The 15931-nt window shown below is 45.1% G+C and overlaps 1 protein-coding gene across 2 annotated transcripts in view; it reads right to left on the bottom strand.

The window, feature by feature from the left end:
- LOC122574406 (irregular chiasm C-roughest protein-like) overlaps positions 1-13722 on the bottom strand; it is a 157597-nt gene extending 143875 nt beyond the window's left edge. For both annotated transcript variants that reach the window (XM_043741981.1, XM_043741990.1), the window contains exon 1: positions 12780-13722. In XM_043741981.1, the coding sequence (XP_043597916.1) occupies positions 12780-12907 (128 nt within the window). In that variant the 5' untranslated portion in view covers positions 12908-13722. The remainder of the gene's footprint in view (positions 1-12779) is intronic.
- Positions 13723-15931: the final 2209 nt, after the last annotated feature.

Raw genomic sequence — 15931 nt, 5'->3', positions numbered from 1 at the left:
CTTTGATCGACCGATCACGACATGAACGCGTATCTATACGTCGCTCTTAAATTCGTATTACCAGCGAAGCAAAGAAAATCGTATTCTTGTAATTATTAATTCTTGTTCATTTTTATGTTCGTCATATTTTCAATCATGGAATTTCCCTGGCTGCATCTGTGCCACGAATTTAGAATTACTTAAATTTAGAATTAATTAAATTGGAAATTTGCGGTAATACGCTTTCAATTAGCGATATTAAAATTTAGTCGGCGATTCAGGGCTGAAAATTGCAAGTATGCATACTCTAGAATCACCGAAACACGGTTACGATAGTTATAGAGATACGTATCGTCGGGTCGGTGGCAAGTTCGTCTGGAGATTACGCCGCAAAATTCGAGCGTCACGAGCATCGATAACCCGGGCATCGTCGCGTTAATACGTTGACGTTAATAAAATACAATGTACCGTGCTATACACCGGCGCTCTATAATTTGCTTCCTCTCTGTGTCTCTTTCTATCGTCGATGCGCACCGATATACGGCTACCGAGGGACATCGTCGTGAATTATCGCGCGTGTAGCAATAATTATTGTTCCATGCAGCGATTGTAAAAGCGTATTGATCTGTCGCGACCGCTGCGTGGAACCTGTTGTAGTATCGACGGCCAATGAATTATCGAAGGGTATACATACATCCGTTGAAAACGAGACACGGCCACCGATAAAAGAGGCAGCCGGAGGTGGAGGAGCGGTAGCAGGGCGGGCAGGACAGAGAGAAGAAAAAAAGAGAACGAAAGGGGTTGCTTCGTCGAGCGACAACAACGAACAACGATTCACGCGTCGCCTCGGATTGTTCCAACGAATCGATTTCAGGCTCTATATACACAGAGTGGAAAAAAGCAGGTCGACAAACCACGTGTCACATTGGCTAAAAAAGAAGAGAAAGAAAAAACAAAAATAATCAGATTTCGGTTTACGAAATGACTCGAAATGGTAGCACACGAGCTCGTTCCACACGTTTCAGTCTCGTGTTGTTCGTCCTTTCGAAAATTACCAGGTGCACCGCGTGGGTGGCAGTTGCCAGCTGATTAACGACCAACGCCGCGATATTACAACGAAAGGGCCAATTCACGGCAATTGATCGATTTACCCGAACGCGTCTGAGCACGCGAGCCGTCACGATAAGGCGGACTTCAGAAAGCGGCGTGCTCATTTGATATATCGTTCCCTGGGACCACGACGTAGAAAATTCCCTTGAAATGGAAAGTGGGAGAACGTCGATGTGAGACGAAGCAACGAAAGGGAAAGCAGGATGGTAGAGAGACAGAGAGACAGTTCGTTGCACCGTTTTCTTCGTTTTTTTACGCGACGATCATCGAGGTTGTTTTGTTAATCGAATATTTGCCAGGAGATGCCAACACGATCGATTTATCCGCAAGCAGGGAGGGTAGGAGGATAATAAGTGTCACGGATTAGCCGAGGATTCAATGGCGTCTCGGGTGGAAAGCGTGGGAAGGGACGAGTCCTCGGAAGGAATGCTCTCGATGCTCGAGTTCTGTGATCTTAAGCTAGCCTTGGCCGGAAATGCAAACCGATGCTAAGACGCTTGGAACGCCCGGTCATTTATCGCCGTAGCCGGAAGGATGGGAAAAAGTGGACGCTTAAACGATCGCCATTTATCGCACCGCAATGAGAATAGTTACTTTACCTCGGCACACTTTGAACAATCCGCGCTAGCCCAGGCGCTGATGGTTTTTCTGGCCGACCTTCCGGTAATTGCCACCCTGCCTTGAGCAACTTTCCCGCGCCGTTATTTTCCTCCAACTTCTCGACCCGCCCCGGTTTCACGACCTTATCAATGACCACGATCCAGCTGTGTCAGCGTAAACCTTTGCTCAACTTCCAAACAACTTATGAGACCAGGCGTAATTTAATTCATCGATATGAAATTACCAACAACATTTTCGATTCGTCGATACGGAATTGTAGCTTGCGAATTTAAATCTAAATTTAAATCATCACTGAGAAAGGAAAGAATATGACTCGTTGGTAAAGACGCGAATTTTTGTTCCCTTCGTTTCCTGATTGAAAATCCTGATTAGTCAGTAACCTGTTATCTTACTATTTTTAGTCACGGTTAGAGATGTACAACGATAAGAAACGTTAACGAGATATAAAAACAGAACGTTCGAATAGAAGCGGTACAAACAGGAAGTGTCTTATTCTTATCCATTTATCTACGTTACTTTTAGCAATAGATTATCTGGAATTCGATTTTAGTAACTAACGGTCATGATCCTGAGTCATCGAAGATCGGATAGACTACAAAATTATCTTACTGTTGGTCGTTTGTAAACTCTACTGGTATACCGTACGATTTCCATTCGAATGTGAACGAGCTTGGCTACGCGTGGAGAGACAAGTAATCAACGGCCAACCGGTTGGAAAGCCACGTCACGATTACGATATCAACAACGAGTCGATTCGGCGCACGTTGCACGTACCCTTAAACGCGAGCATTTAGGCTGGAGCAGTTTCAATAAACGTGTTGTTTCGTGATCGATCTGGCAGTGGGGAGAGAGAGAGCGGGGGCGTCAAATAAAAACGAGAATAGCAGACGCAGGCAAAAACCATGCGTCCTTCTTGGTTTACGATTAATTCAAGTGTTGCATCCCTCGAGTGGAAACTAGCGCGCCAGGGGAAACTATATCGGAGCTATTTTACATTCCATATTTCCCGGTTCGTTATTTATGCAAACAGCCGGAATATACGATGAGAAAATGTATGTTTATGCAAGTAATCCATACAAACATTTATTTATGTTTCGAAGGTAGCCTTAACCTTTAACCACCCTGTTCTCCGCTCTATTATTCGTGTCTCTGCTTCGTTTCGAGTTACGTGAAACGGCATTAAATGGAATTATTCGTGTAACGACCCTGCTTGAAAAGAGACCCCCTTTCTCTCTGTCTGTCTGTCTGTCTCTCTCTCTTCTTTCCCCTCTTTCTCTCGCTCTGTTCTACTCGCTTATTCTCAATTAAGCATGTTCGTTTAACATGTGTAATTGATTACGCGTCGCTACCGCGAGTCGCGATAATTATTAATACATTAAATATCGATAATTAAAGTAACAACGAGAGAGACACGTAATAACGATAGAACATATTTCATCGTGTATAGAAGCATGTTACGGTTAGCACACACGTGTGCGATCGTCGAGCGACGACGGATAGAAATTAAAAATGTAGACGTTTCCTTCGCAAACGTTCCGTCGCACTCTAGTTTTCTTTTTCCCCTCGTTTTTACCTTTCCTTTCATCTCTTTTTTTTTTTTTCTTTGCTACGAGTAAATCGTCGCAAAGTCGTCGTCTACGTTGGACGTTTGCGATTCGCCAGCCTTTCTTTTCTTTCTCTTTCGACGATAAAGTGACGTTGTTCTCAGAGATGGAGCATCCTCGTGCCTAACTTGCAATTAGCGTCTTCTAACGACGACGAGTCACAGAGAGCTACGCTGCGCGTATGGCTCGTCTTTCTGTCTGCGATGTTCTGTACTGCGTAAAGCGGAAAGCAAGAGGGAAAAACCGTAGAAAAAGAGAGGAAGGCGAAAAGAAAGAAAGAAAGAAAACGTATAGAACAAATACAACAAAACTTATGAGCTGCTTTATTTGATTTCATTTAATTATAGTTATTCCCTTTGCGGCCGGAGAAAAGACTCGCAGACGACAAAGTCGAGCAAATGTTTCATCATCCGACTGACGACTCCCGTTTATATATGATTGATCTCGTTTTAAAGTGGAAGAAATGAACGCACTAATTCTTTCGCGATATCCTTTATTTTTATTTACATGAAAAGTCATCAAGAATGAACAAATGAGGCGAAAGAGAGAGAGAGAGAGAGAGAGAGAGAGAAAGGAGAAGAAAATGAGAAGAATGATAGCGCTGGACGAAAAGCGGAAACGTTGGTTGGGTTAAAAAAGCCGGGCTGGGCTTTCGAGGTGGCCGCGTTAATTAAAATAATGCTTACGAGATAATTAATTTGCGGCTGGACAAAGTGATGGACGAGCACGCGGCTATGCTGTTCGCGCGACTGGGAATGGGAATATAACACGAGCCACGAGGATATTTAGTATTCGCAAATTAATCGATTACGCGTAATTGTCATCCCATGTTGGAACACCAAGCTAGTTGATCATTAGGACAAAATCGTTACCTGCGGGAAAGCTTTTCCGTGCTTCGTCGATCGTCGAAAGAAATTCTACTGGTCTGAACTCTCGACAAATGATCGGAAGCTTGTTTCAACTAGTTAATCACAAACTAGTAAAAATACGACATTCATACGGTATTAAAACGACGAGCGAAGAAAAGCGATGATATGCGGAACAAGCTCTCGTACCGCTTAATAAGAACCGGCACAACTATTAAATAGATGAACGTTAATTTCATCCGGTGATTGCTTCTGCTATATTTCCAATGCTACTACAGCATTTCTTTATTCGACAAATCTCTCGGTCGTTTCGTCGCGGGTTAAACCACATGCGTTCAGTTCATCGTGCATGAATTTTCTCTTCTTTTCGAAACGAATCTCCTTCCATATCCTGACGCTTTCATCTCCTTGACACCTTCCTTTCGAGCGCCCGTTCAAAGTACACACATTCGATCAGCGCCCATACATTGGGTCGCCAGGTAAGTCGTTTAGCCCCACGCGAATCCGCCGGACGCGAATCGAATCTCGACGAAAATCAAACCGTTCGCCAGCAAGTTTTCCCCTTCGTGCCGGAATCAAGTTAGCCCCGCCGCATTCGATGACTTTTACTCCACCACTACCAGCAGAATCCGGATTCGAGATCTCGATTTATAAGTTCGTGACCAGGCCAGGGGATATTTGCATTTCGTTCCGGGAGCCGGTGAACCGGTTGTTGAATTTTCCTCGATTTATGCAAATTCAACCGAGACGTTGCGTAAGGATTGGAAGCAAACAGTCACACTTCGGATCATTGCATTTCTCTCTTTTCACTGACGAATTTCAGTCGAATAGAGATTGTTAGACCAACGTTTAACAAACTAATCGGCAGAATTTGAATGTTTATCGTATGGTAAGCAATGGAAAATTCGTACATTGAATTCTTAATATATAGAGAGTTAAAGTCAAGATTATCGACAAAGTAGGAAAAAGGTATGACGACTGGTTTTATCACGCGGTCGAACATCCCTGAAGCTATCGATCTCAATAGATTTTCGGGCTGACGTTTTTTCCGACCGCCACCATCGCTCTTTTATTGCAATTTATCGTATTGTGAGAAACTAATTTCGTCGACCTTTCAAGCTGTCCCTTTCCTTCGAGAAGAAATCAACCAACCTTCGATCGTTGATATTTCGCGGCCGTAATTCCATTAACACCGACAGTGACGAACTGTGCCGTATACTGGTTATACCGTGCTGTCCCGAATCAAAAATTAATTTTATTTCATTCCGCGAAGAACCACCTGTTACGCAAACCGTGCGCCTGACGTGAAGCGGACTTATGTTTCTTATGTATTCGTAAAATATTGTTTCATACGAGAATAACCATGGAAATTGTTTAAACTTTATTAATACGTACAAGTCAACGCGCCAATTCTCGATGTATTTGCTATTCGTCAAATATCGATCGAGCGGCTGTGCGAGGACGATGGAAAAGTCCAAGATGGACGTGGATCTTTGTATTTTATCAGAACCAAGTGTTATTTCAAATGACATTCCTTCTTTCGTCCTTCGCTTTAATCCATTAATCGTTTTAACTCGTTCAGACCAACGGTGTATTAACGCAGCTTTTCTTCAATCAATTTACATTATTGAATTCTGCTTTTCGATATCGTGCTTATGAAGTAGGATATTCAACATAAAAAAATTGTTAATTTAACATTTAAGGTGAATGTTTAATATTTTGTTCGTGGTTTAACATTTTAACATCGTTTCTTGTTCCATGTACAATATCATGGAGAAACTAAAATATTTATAACACCGTGATAATTTCTTTCTTTTTTTTTCAAATCGCGAACATTCCTTTTGTCTCTAAATTCCGTAGTAGGTTTTGCAAGGTATCCACTATGCTAATGCATATCCCGTATCTAGACAAAACGATGTTTAAATTTACTTTATTTATGTCCTCCAATAACGTTGCTTTTATGTATGTGCAATTCTTATGCACAATTTCATTGCTTGGTTCTTAATCCATGTGACACACGGATAGCAATTCATACGCTTTTATTTATTCTACTCGTTGAAATAAGTAGCGTATATGATTCTTTGAGAAAATATATCTACGGACGAGATATATGAACTCTAATAATTTCGACGATTTCTGACATTAATATATCGGGTTATCCTTCTACCAATCGTTATAAAATGTAATCACATGGAAATAAATGCACGGCTAAACTTCTAATACTTAGAGTACGATTATATAAAAAAATGTAGAATATAAATATTACAGGAAAAACAGCTTACTATATAATTAAAGAAACAATTTCATTGCAAAAAGAAAAGAAGTTGCAAGAGTTACGTTGGAAAACTAATAAATGGATAAACGTCCACACGATTTGCGATCGTGGTCGCGTAATATTATTTCGACAGGTTGTTTCGTCTGTGATTTGTTTCATCTTTTCAGTCGCACCTCCGCGCGAAATGCACTCGTCGGTTGATGTTCTCGACGACACTCGACTTTTCGTTCGCAGCCTGATTTATCGACGGGTATTCTGGCGCGCGATACCTGCCGCGGTGCGGGTTGTCGTCGCAGAAGAATAACAACCAGAGGAATTGGAAGAAACAAGCGTTCCTCTTCTCGCCTGTACCGCGAACTGCATCCCGGCGGGCTTGCGAGTTACTTTTCTTTTCCTTTTGCCCCTTTATCCGACGTTTCAACGAGCTCGGAAATCGAGCGCAGTCTGCCGCGAAATGCACGGATATTAAAAGCTTCTTATAAAAATTGTGCTAAATCCTAACGCGTCGTGACGTTGACAAATAGACGATAAGTTCGCTATTATTAATCCATAAATGATGGGCCTGCGCGTGTTTTAACCGTGTGTGAAATTAATTCGCCTCATAACGCGGTTTTCGTTGAACAAGTGTTTCATGAATATTGGAGAATATCTGTCGGCCCGGTAATCAAGTTTAAAACTCAATTCGCCAAACTGGATTGCACCGTGGAATAACCTAGGTAAATTCGTTACTTGGAAACGTAGTATTGGAAGAAAAGTTCCTCGACAATCGAGTAGAAAGACAGAGCGAGAGCGAGAGAGAGAGAGAGAGAGAGAGAGAGAGAGAGACCGAGATAAGGAAAAACACAGCAGCCTGCCCCGCCAGAAGAAAAGAAATTAATCAGTTGAATTATTAGATATAAACGTGGCTCGTTCTCCGACGAAGGATTGAGCCAATTGAGCCATCTAGGCCATCGACGAATTCGTTGCCCTTTAAGGCCTAACTATCGAAACGACTTTGTAAGTAAAACGGCGCAACAGTGACGTCTGTTCGATCGTAAAGTAGCAAAGAGCCAGTAAACGTGACGCGGTACGAAACATCTTTTAAACTCGAACCTTAACAAGCTGGGTCAACTCGACCATGCTGAGGTTCCGTTTTTATGTGCTTTTACTTGATTTGCTTTTACAAGAAGAATCATCGATGGTTACTATAGTGGCAAAAACCTATCTACGGATGTTGCCCCTCTCTTTGTTCAGCGGTGCGCGAAGCGAGACCGAGAATCAGGTGCACCTCGATTGTTCGATGACTTTCGGCTCTCCATCGACTTGATTTATTGCATTACAACTAGCACTGACACTTACACCGACGCACACGGCCTGCTACGCCAGAAATCGAAGGGTTGAATTTTATTTACTTTTAGCGAATCGATCGACCACGGAAGACGGAGGAAAGAGGCTGGGCCAAGAGGCAGGAAAGAGGAGAGGTTGCTGGGTCACCGGCAACCCTGGCAAAGCGAACCCAAGAGTTACGTGGCCTCACTACCCCGCCGGCCTTTCGCTTCTCTAACGTTATATCATCGTCTACTTCCTTCGAGGCCGTGAATTTACGCAGACAAATCGGCCCGAACATCGCCACCGATCTTTACCCTCTCATTCTCTCCCGTTTCTTCTCTCTGCTTCTCATTCTCTCTGTCGGGCGTTTCACGGTTCGTCGCCCTGCCGCACTCTCCACCAAATTACTGTAATATAATGTTCGCTCGAACGTGGCCGTCTTCATAATGTTTCGTTTATCAATGTTTTCGATAATCCCGTCGATCTACTTCCGCGTTCCTCTTCCATCCATCCTTCCGCTTTCCATCTTCTATTCGTTGCTACTCGATTTTCTTTACTCTTCGCCGTGCTCGAAATATCCGGCAACCGGATCACGATACGGGACGCATACGAAACTCAATCGATGATATCGTGAACGCTGACACGGTAGTAAGGTGCAAATATTTCTTCGCTACGTTGTTGAGGACGTCGACGTTATGAATAGGAGGGGGATATATCGATAGAGGAGGAACACGTGGAGATTCGGTGAAGCTCGCCGAGAATGCGCATTACCCGTTAACGGATGTTCAGAATTGAAACAATTTGTGGAATGAAATTAAAGTTAGCAGGTAGGAAGATCGTGTTCGAGGTACAAACACAGTTTAACCTGTTTATCGCTGACCGGTTGAAAATTGTTTCACAAATTCGCTGGCCGAAAATAACAAACCGAAGGTTTTCGTGCGCTCGATCGGGCCGATGCAACTTCTCGTTCCCAATGCAACACCTCCCTTACTCGGCTCGATCGCGGTGGTGGTTTCCAACTTTCGGTAACTTCTGTTCGCAACGGTGTTTCCATCGGTATCATTCAAATCCGCACATAATTCGCGCTAGTTCCAACCGCGTTAGATATTCCGACAACGTTTCATTCGGCCTAACCAATGAAATGTTTTGCAACTATGCAACACGTCTCTGTCTTTCTCTCTCCCTTGTTCTATATAGCTCGAATTCTGTACAGCGGAAATACGCAGCCGTCAGAAACGCAACGCGTTAAGGCGAATTTGAGCTGTGTTAATAACGCGCTAACTCACAGAGTTCCCTTCAATTTCGAAATGGCGTATCCACGGTATCGATACTCCATTGTAGGATACCGTCGAACACCAATAATGAGGTATATACGCGGTTGATGATTTTCACGATGACCAGGACCGATGATTTTCAGGGTTTCGTGATAGAACGTTTCGTTTTAACTTTGCTCTTCGTAGCTTTCAATGCATTGGTACGTTGGTGACAGAGTAACAGCCTGGCCAGTAAGAAGTAGGAAGACGCTGGATCGTTTGTCTACACCATAAAAGAATTTCCAAGTTACCGACGTTACGTTAGCTTTGCGACGACATATGTTACTTTACGATTCCTTTCGTTTAGTTCCAGACGAAATGTAAACCCCGCTACCACTTCTATCACTTCCAGACGCATCGTGCTTCCTCTACCCTTCTTTTCGTAAGCTTTTACGGCGCAGCGGAAACCTTTGACTGCATCGCTGCCAAATGGAGGGATAATTTCGCGAAACCAGGTCAAACTTTCGACGCTCGAGTACGTCGGGCGCGTTTTCCTTTTCCTTGTTTTATCACGAGCAACTTCGTTTTTGTATCCCACCCACTTTGGCCCCACCCTTCTCTGTCTTTATTTCTTTCTCCTAAATGACTATATTTCCTAACTTGATTCGTCGAGAGACGCCCGCGAAAGGATTTGGCTCCGGCCAAGAGAGTTCCGAATATGCACCAGTCCAGAGAGATAAATGAATTATTTTCGATTCGAAATTGCTCCCGTTCGCGAGAGCACGAGCTTTGGCACAGTGATTCGAGCGTACTGCGTGTCATCGTCCCTTGCTATCGTATTCGGGGTAATACGGGGCAGGGCGCGTTTTCGCGAAACGAGAGGGTCGTATCCAAGTTCAAATTTTCAGCAGAGACGAGTCTTTGTTGCCCGTTAAAATGTCCCAGTAATATCCCATTCCCCTTGCGTATTACGTTCGTTCCTCTGTTCTGTATCGTTCTATCCCTGCGCGTATGTTTCTCTGAGCTTTTCCCCTATTTTCTATCTTTCTCTTTCTGTCTCTCTGTTATTTTTTATTTTTTTCTGCGACACGACAGTAAATAACTAGGTGCTGCGGTGAAACCAATCCGCTGTATTGAAAATGAAAATATTTATGCTTTCGGAGAGATAAGCGCGGGTATCGCGCTCATCAGCTTTGACCGTCCTGTTGATTTTTACGCAACGTGACTTATTATTTTCAAATAAAAACGAATAACAATTATCCTTACGGTTGCTACGCCACTCGGTACCGCACCGTCCTATTGTACTAAAGTTTTCAGAAAATATAATGAATGTTTCTCGAAGCGGTAATGGGTGGATAATATACTTATCAAAACGTATGATCCGTTATTGGCGCTCGTACGACGAGTTTATTTGCATTCATCCATCCTTCTCATCCATGTACGGATGATGCTAGTACAAGAGAACTTTGTTAATCAATCTCGTGTATACGCGGAGACTTTCTTTGGCTCGGGAATAGTGAATGGACAAAAAGGAGATGATATAACGACCTCGTGTACATAGGAGAACACAGGATGGGAACCCGGTGGCTCGGTGCAGCCTGAAAAACTATTTCCTATTTATTTGGCTCTTTTTTTATCATCGGAACGCCGGAACAATACGTGGCTTCGAAAAAAGGAAAAAGCGAAAGTTAATACGGCGATACGTCGATATAACTGGCGATAACGAAAATTGGATTATCTCCTTTCGTTTCGTTTGTTCGGTTGATTTCACGCAGAAATTCAGCTACGCGGGAAAAATGTCGATGTTTTGAAAAACTCCTTTTTCTAATAATACAATTGAAACTATGGGACTGCGAGACGGGAACGCTACAGAGAGCTTCGTTCGCGTTTCGCCATAGTGCGAAGCAACTACGCATACGAGTACTGCCTGTAAGTACGCGAATTTGAAGAGGACAAAAAAGAAAAAGACTCGGGGAGAGACAGAGTCGGAAAAAGAGGATGAAATAAGCTGGGGGTCGTGTAACGAAGGAGTTAAAACCACGGTTACATCTTCTCTGACGTCATTTCGTGTCGCGTCACCGAAAATGTAGCCGCGGTGAGCCAATTAAAATACACGGTCGGATTACGAGATGCCGGGTCATGAGGGTTTCAAGCATTAGGCAAATGCGATACGCGAAGGACGCATTGACATTCGTGGCCCCGGAGCAAAAAGGGTACACTGACGCGGCGGCGAACAGCCGAGAACAACCGCAGCTTTCGTGTTGCCTTTGTACTGAAATTATTCAAGGCTTCCGCGGCTTTTTCACCGCACGCGGCCAGACGTAATCCTGTATCTTTAAGGTGAGATTACACAATGCCCTCGTTCGAGCCGTCCTTTAATATCGTGGCCGGTGAACGAATGAAATTAAAATTTGACCAACTCCCGGTGGCTTTGACGCGGACGAAACACATCGCGCGCGCCACGTATCTTCTCCTATCTCTGTACGTGCACGCTGCCGTGAAACTGCTTTAGTAATCCGGTGACTCAGGATTTTCTACGGAGCTGAAACGGCCGACGTGAGTTCGTTATTGAAGCAATAAAATGCTCCGGATACGAGCTTTCTCGTTGATTCCTTTTCAAAAACGATTCCAAAGGAGCTTATCAGGGATTTTTGACGTATCTACGTGCAGCGCTTATTAAAGACTCCAAGAGCACGGTGTGACATATCTCGTATATATATATATATCTGTCAATTGAAATTTGTCGTTCCATGGAATTTCGATTCGCCGTTCCATAGGGCAAATTGAAAATATTTGACGACAACACGGCGATGTGATTACTCCCTTGAGAGACTACGCGTCTTCTCGTACATCGAAGTGGTGGGAGGATGAGCACGTAGAAAATTGGCGAGATCGTTTTCGACAAATCCTTCTCCTCGTTAATTATACGCCAAGCATTAACGCAACCATTAATCAACGGGGCGAAAATCTAAAGCACGTCTTGCCCGTGGCGTATCTAACGGGCTACGCGTTTTCATATCGACCGCGTAAATTTCTTCGCAGGCTAATGGCATTAAATTCCCTTGCGCGCCATTTAATTCCCGCGCCCTGTATGCAGCGCCAGCCTATTCCACACAGAAATCGATACCATAACGACGCGTGCCTTACATTTATCTCCCTGTCGCAGTCTCGCTATCCCTTGTCCTGGAATCACCGAAAACGCAATCTCCACCTTCGGTCCCATATACCTTAGTCCAAGTCACGTATCGCGACAATCGTTGAATATCGATCCTGCGTGAATATTTTAACACGCGCGGCACGAACGTGCGTTGTACCAGCCGCCGGAAATCGTTGTTGTAAAAGACCTCCCGCGCGTTTTTCGTGTATTTCGCGTTTTTATATACCATCGGCGAACGAACGCGATAACCGGATCGAGTGATATCTTTTTATATGTTTTTATATTCCTCGATCGTCTGAAAGACTACGAATGACGTGAGATTTTCTCAAGTACCGTTCTGCTATCACGTGTATATCAGCACGCGGTGGCACGGTGTGCCGTATGTTCCCTACGACCACACATGCGCTCCAAAATATCCACGAGAACGAGTATCGGAGAATTATCAATGGAGTTACTTGTCCGGAAAGGAATTCCTGTTCAAAATACCGCATCAGTATATATTGGAGGCATTGGCGTGACGCCACAATAACAGTCTTAACCCTTAGAACCAACCAGAACGCCGATAACCATTCGCATTGACCGATTAAAGAAGAATGTTGCACATACCTGTCGGTCGTGTGTCGTCTCGATCTACTTCTTGCAAGATCCGTGTTATCCCTGGTCGTAGTGCGTCGCGTCGGCACCGCGTTGAAAATAGAGAAATCCATGGTGTACGCCGCGAGGAATCCGACCATTGTTCACTGGAAATCAACGTTTAACGCACTATATCAACATTGCATAACGTGACACGATCGGCGTTTGAACCGGCACCGACTTAACCAGATCATCAGAGAATGTAATCTCACGACAGACAGACACGATACAACCACGTCCGAAATCAACTCCTTCGCTAGCCAACCTCCCGACACCCCGGATATGCTCTATCCCTCACGGGAACTGTCACACGTGTTACAGAGTTACCACGGTTCACTATATGGTTGTACGCAAATCACTATCCGACGTCGCGGACACACTGTTCGCTTCTCACTTCAGTGCCACTTGTCCGCGACGTAGTCCCGATCCATTCACACAAATCTCGAGAATCGGAACCTCTCCACTGTGTCGTGTGTGTAAATCACTGCAATGACATCGTCCCAGGAGCGGGTACGCCACTCTATCTCATCGGCGAGGACGATGCACGAGGCTCATACTGTCAGGAGGAAACGATCGAGACGGTGTCGAGCGGCCCCGACGATCTTCTTCCGCCACCACCGTGCAGCATCACGGCATTCGCGTCGCGAAACTTTCGTACACTCGCGTGTCTCCCGTAGATCGTACCGATGAGGGTCACACGAAATCGCACTCGACGTCGACTACGCGTTTCTACTGACGGACGGAGGCAAAGATCCAAGGACTGGCGCACAACACGAAAGATGAGAACACGGTAAGTGACGCGTCCGATCGGCGAACAAGTTTCTCTAGCGTGGTTTCGTGCTCCCTCGAATACGATTGTTTGTTCGGAGCTACGACGTCAACGGAACGAGCTCAACATAAGTAACCCGTCATCCGACTCGCGCGAGAGTTGGTAGGAAACTACTCGCGAGTTCTTCGTCGAGCGTACTTGCATCCCCACCACTGGTCGCGCAACTGCACCCCACCATTGGCCTCGCGTAGGGCACACGCGCCCCTTACCCCCTCCTTCTAATGGGCACGCACCGAGCTACCCGGAGCGTGACACACGCTCACGCTTCTGGTGGGGGCAATGGTCGCGTGGCGGGCTGCTCTCGCGTGGGGGTAGAGAGGGCAAGGGGTACAATCCGTACGAAAAGGGAGCGACACGCGGTACGAGAGAGATACGTAGACACGGCGCGTTCGCGCAGGCGCAATGCTCTCCTGCGGGAATGTATCCCCGTGAAATGTACGGTAAGTACATACGGGATAACGAAGACCGTGCGGTGCAGAGACCTCTACTACGGTCTACGCCACTGATGGCGTACAGATACCATTGTACCGTATACAGCGTATACCATGATCCATATTCTCGAAATGTAAAGGTTAAAAAAAGAGCCAGCTGATCCGCTCGTGGGATTTTTAAATGAACCGCCACGACTACCGATGCACGTATCGGAAGCCGAGATGTCCCGTTCGAACTACGTTCGCGCCTCGTGGCGTACTGCTCGAGCGTTGAATAAGACGGTGGACAAGAGAATTCCTAGCGTCTGCTCGGTGGACGTAGAGGAATGTCAAACAGGCTGGGTAGAAGTTTGCTCGTATAATAGCGCAGCCTGGAGCGCGATATGTCTTTAGAGCTTAGGTTTCGCTCTGGCGAAGGGTAAACGTTTGCCATCGACAAATATTTGTCAACGTTCGCGGCAAGGATACTTGGCCGCTTCCTTCGGACCGAAACGTGTCTGACTCGCACGGAGGCTTGTCATTAAATTTCGAATACATTCGGTATCGTTTGGCCGTGCGCTTGTAACGGGAGGATCGGCGCGCGTGCGCCGTTCGATCCTGCGGCATGCGTCCTCCGGAAGAAATGTAGGTAAACGCGTATAGGTAGGAGAATGACAGGGATGTCGACGTCGACGGTGACGATGACGGGGATCGTGCCAGTGGGAAGCTCTTCAGCGACAGCAACGACGATGATAACGAGAGTTACGCCGGTGTTACGCGCTGTCTAGAGGGAATATCATCTCGTAACCGGCAACTCCGCGCCGTTGAATATTTTACATTCATACGCGATGGTAAGGACAGACAACGCCAGACGGGCAATGCTTCGATTCGTACTGAATGGCTCGAAATCGCCGTTCTTTTTGTAATTCAAATTTCACTTTGCCAGGATATTTATAGACCAACGTCGGCTAATGTGGAGCGAAGCGAAAGAAAGAGTCGGAGTATTTTTACTTTGAAAAAGAACACCGTTCGCCTGAAAGGTTACTCGGTTAATCGGAAAACTTTATGTTAAGAATTTAGAAGAAACCCACGATCCTGTTTAATTTAGTTTGAGTAGTAGCCAGACTTCAACAGAGGACCGTGAGACGGTAGAGGGAACCGTAAAATGACATTTCGTTTGACGTAACCGACGGTGATAACGAGAAGTGGTAGCGCTAGGTTACGTGTTTCCTCGAGAGAATATTAATCCGTAATGATGCACTCAGCTTGCCTGGATCTTCCAAGTTTGCGTACTGCGATGCAGACACAGAGATATCGGAGGCCAAGGAAGAGCGCGCGCCGCGTACTGCGACAGGGGATCTGAACTTGCAACTCTGGCGTTCGCGATAGCAACCAGTTTCATTGAAATTCACCCTCATGAATACTGTCAATACACTCGATCGGGACACTGCACCTTATCGATCCTGGTCTTCTCGATTAAAATGTTACCAGCCGTATCAATTGATTGAGGGATACTGACTCGATGTCTGTCGTGCGTCTGTCTTGTTAGACAGAATACCGATAATAGGATGCTTTCGAACGTAAAACAACAACATAATGATTAGAGGAAATCAAATCTGCGATAATCTTTGTAGACGTATGTAGTTAGATAGTTTCTTTAATTAAACGCAATTTCATATTTCCTGGCTTTTTCTCTTTTACCGCATAATTTCCCTTTTTAAATCTCGAGCAACGAAGTGATTTACTTCTTCTATTTTCGTAAGAGGCGAACAACGCTTGCGCATTGGACTCCTTCGGGATCGTAAAAATGTATGGGATAAAGGAAGAGAGGATGAGAGAGAGAGAGAGAGGGAGAGAGAGTAAGGTTAAGTCTCGATCTCTTCTGG

Source organism: Bombus pyrosoma, linkage group LG2 (assembly GCF_014825855.1).
Source record: "Bombus pyrosoma isolate SC7728 linkage group LG2, ASM1482585v1, whole genome shotgun sequence".
Taxonomy (NCBI): domain Eukaryota; kingdom Metazoa; phylum Arthropoda; class Insecta; order Hymenoptera; family Apidae; genus Bombus; species Bombus pyrosoma.
The sequence above is the reverse complement of the archived record's forward strand: the minus strand, read 5'-3'. Positions and strand labels throughout refer to the sequence as shown.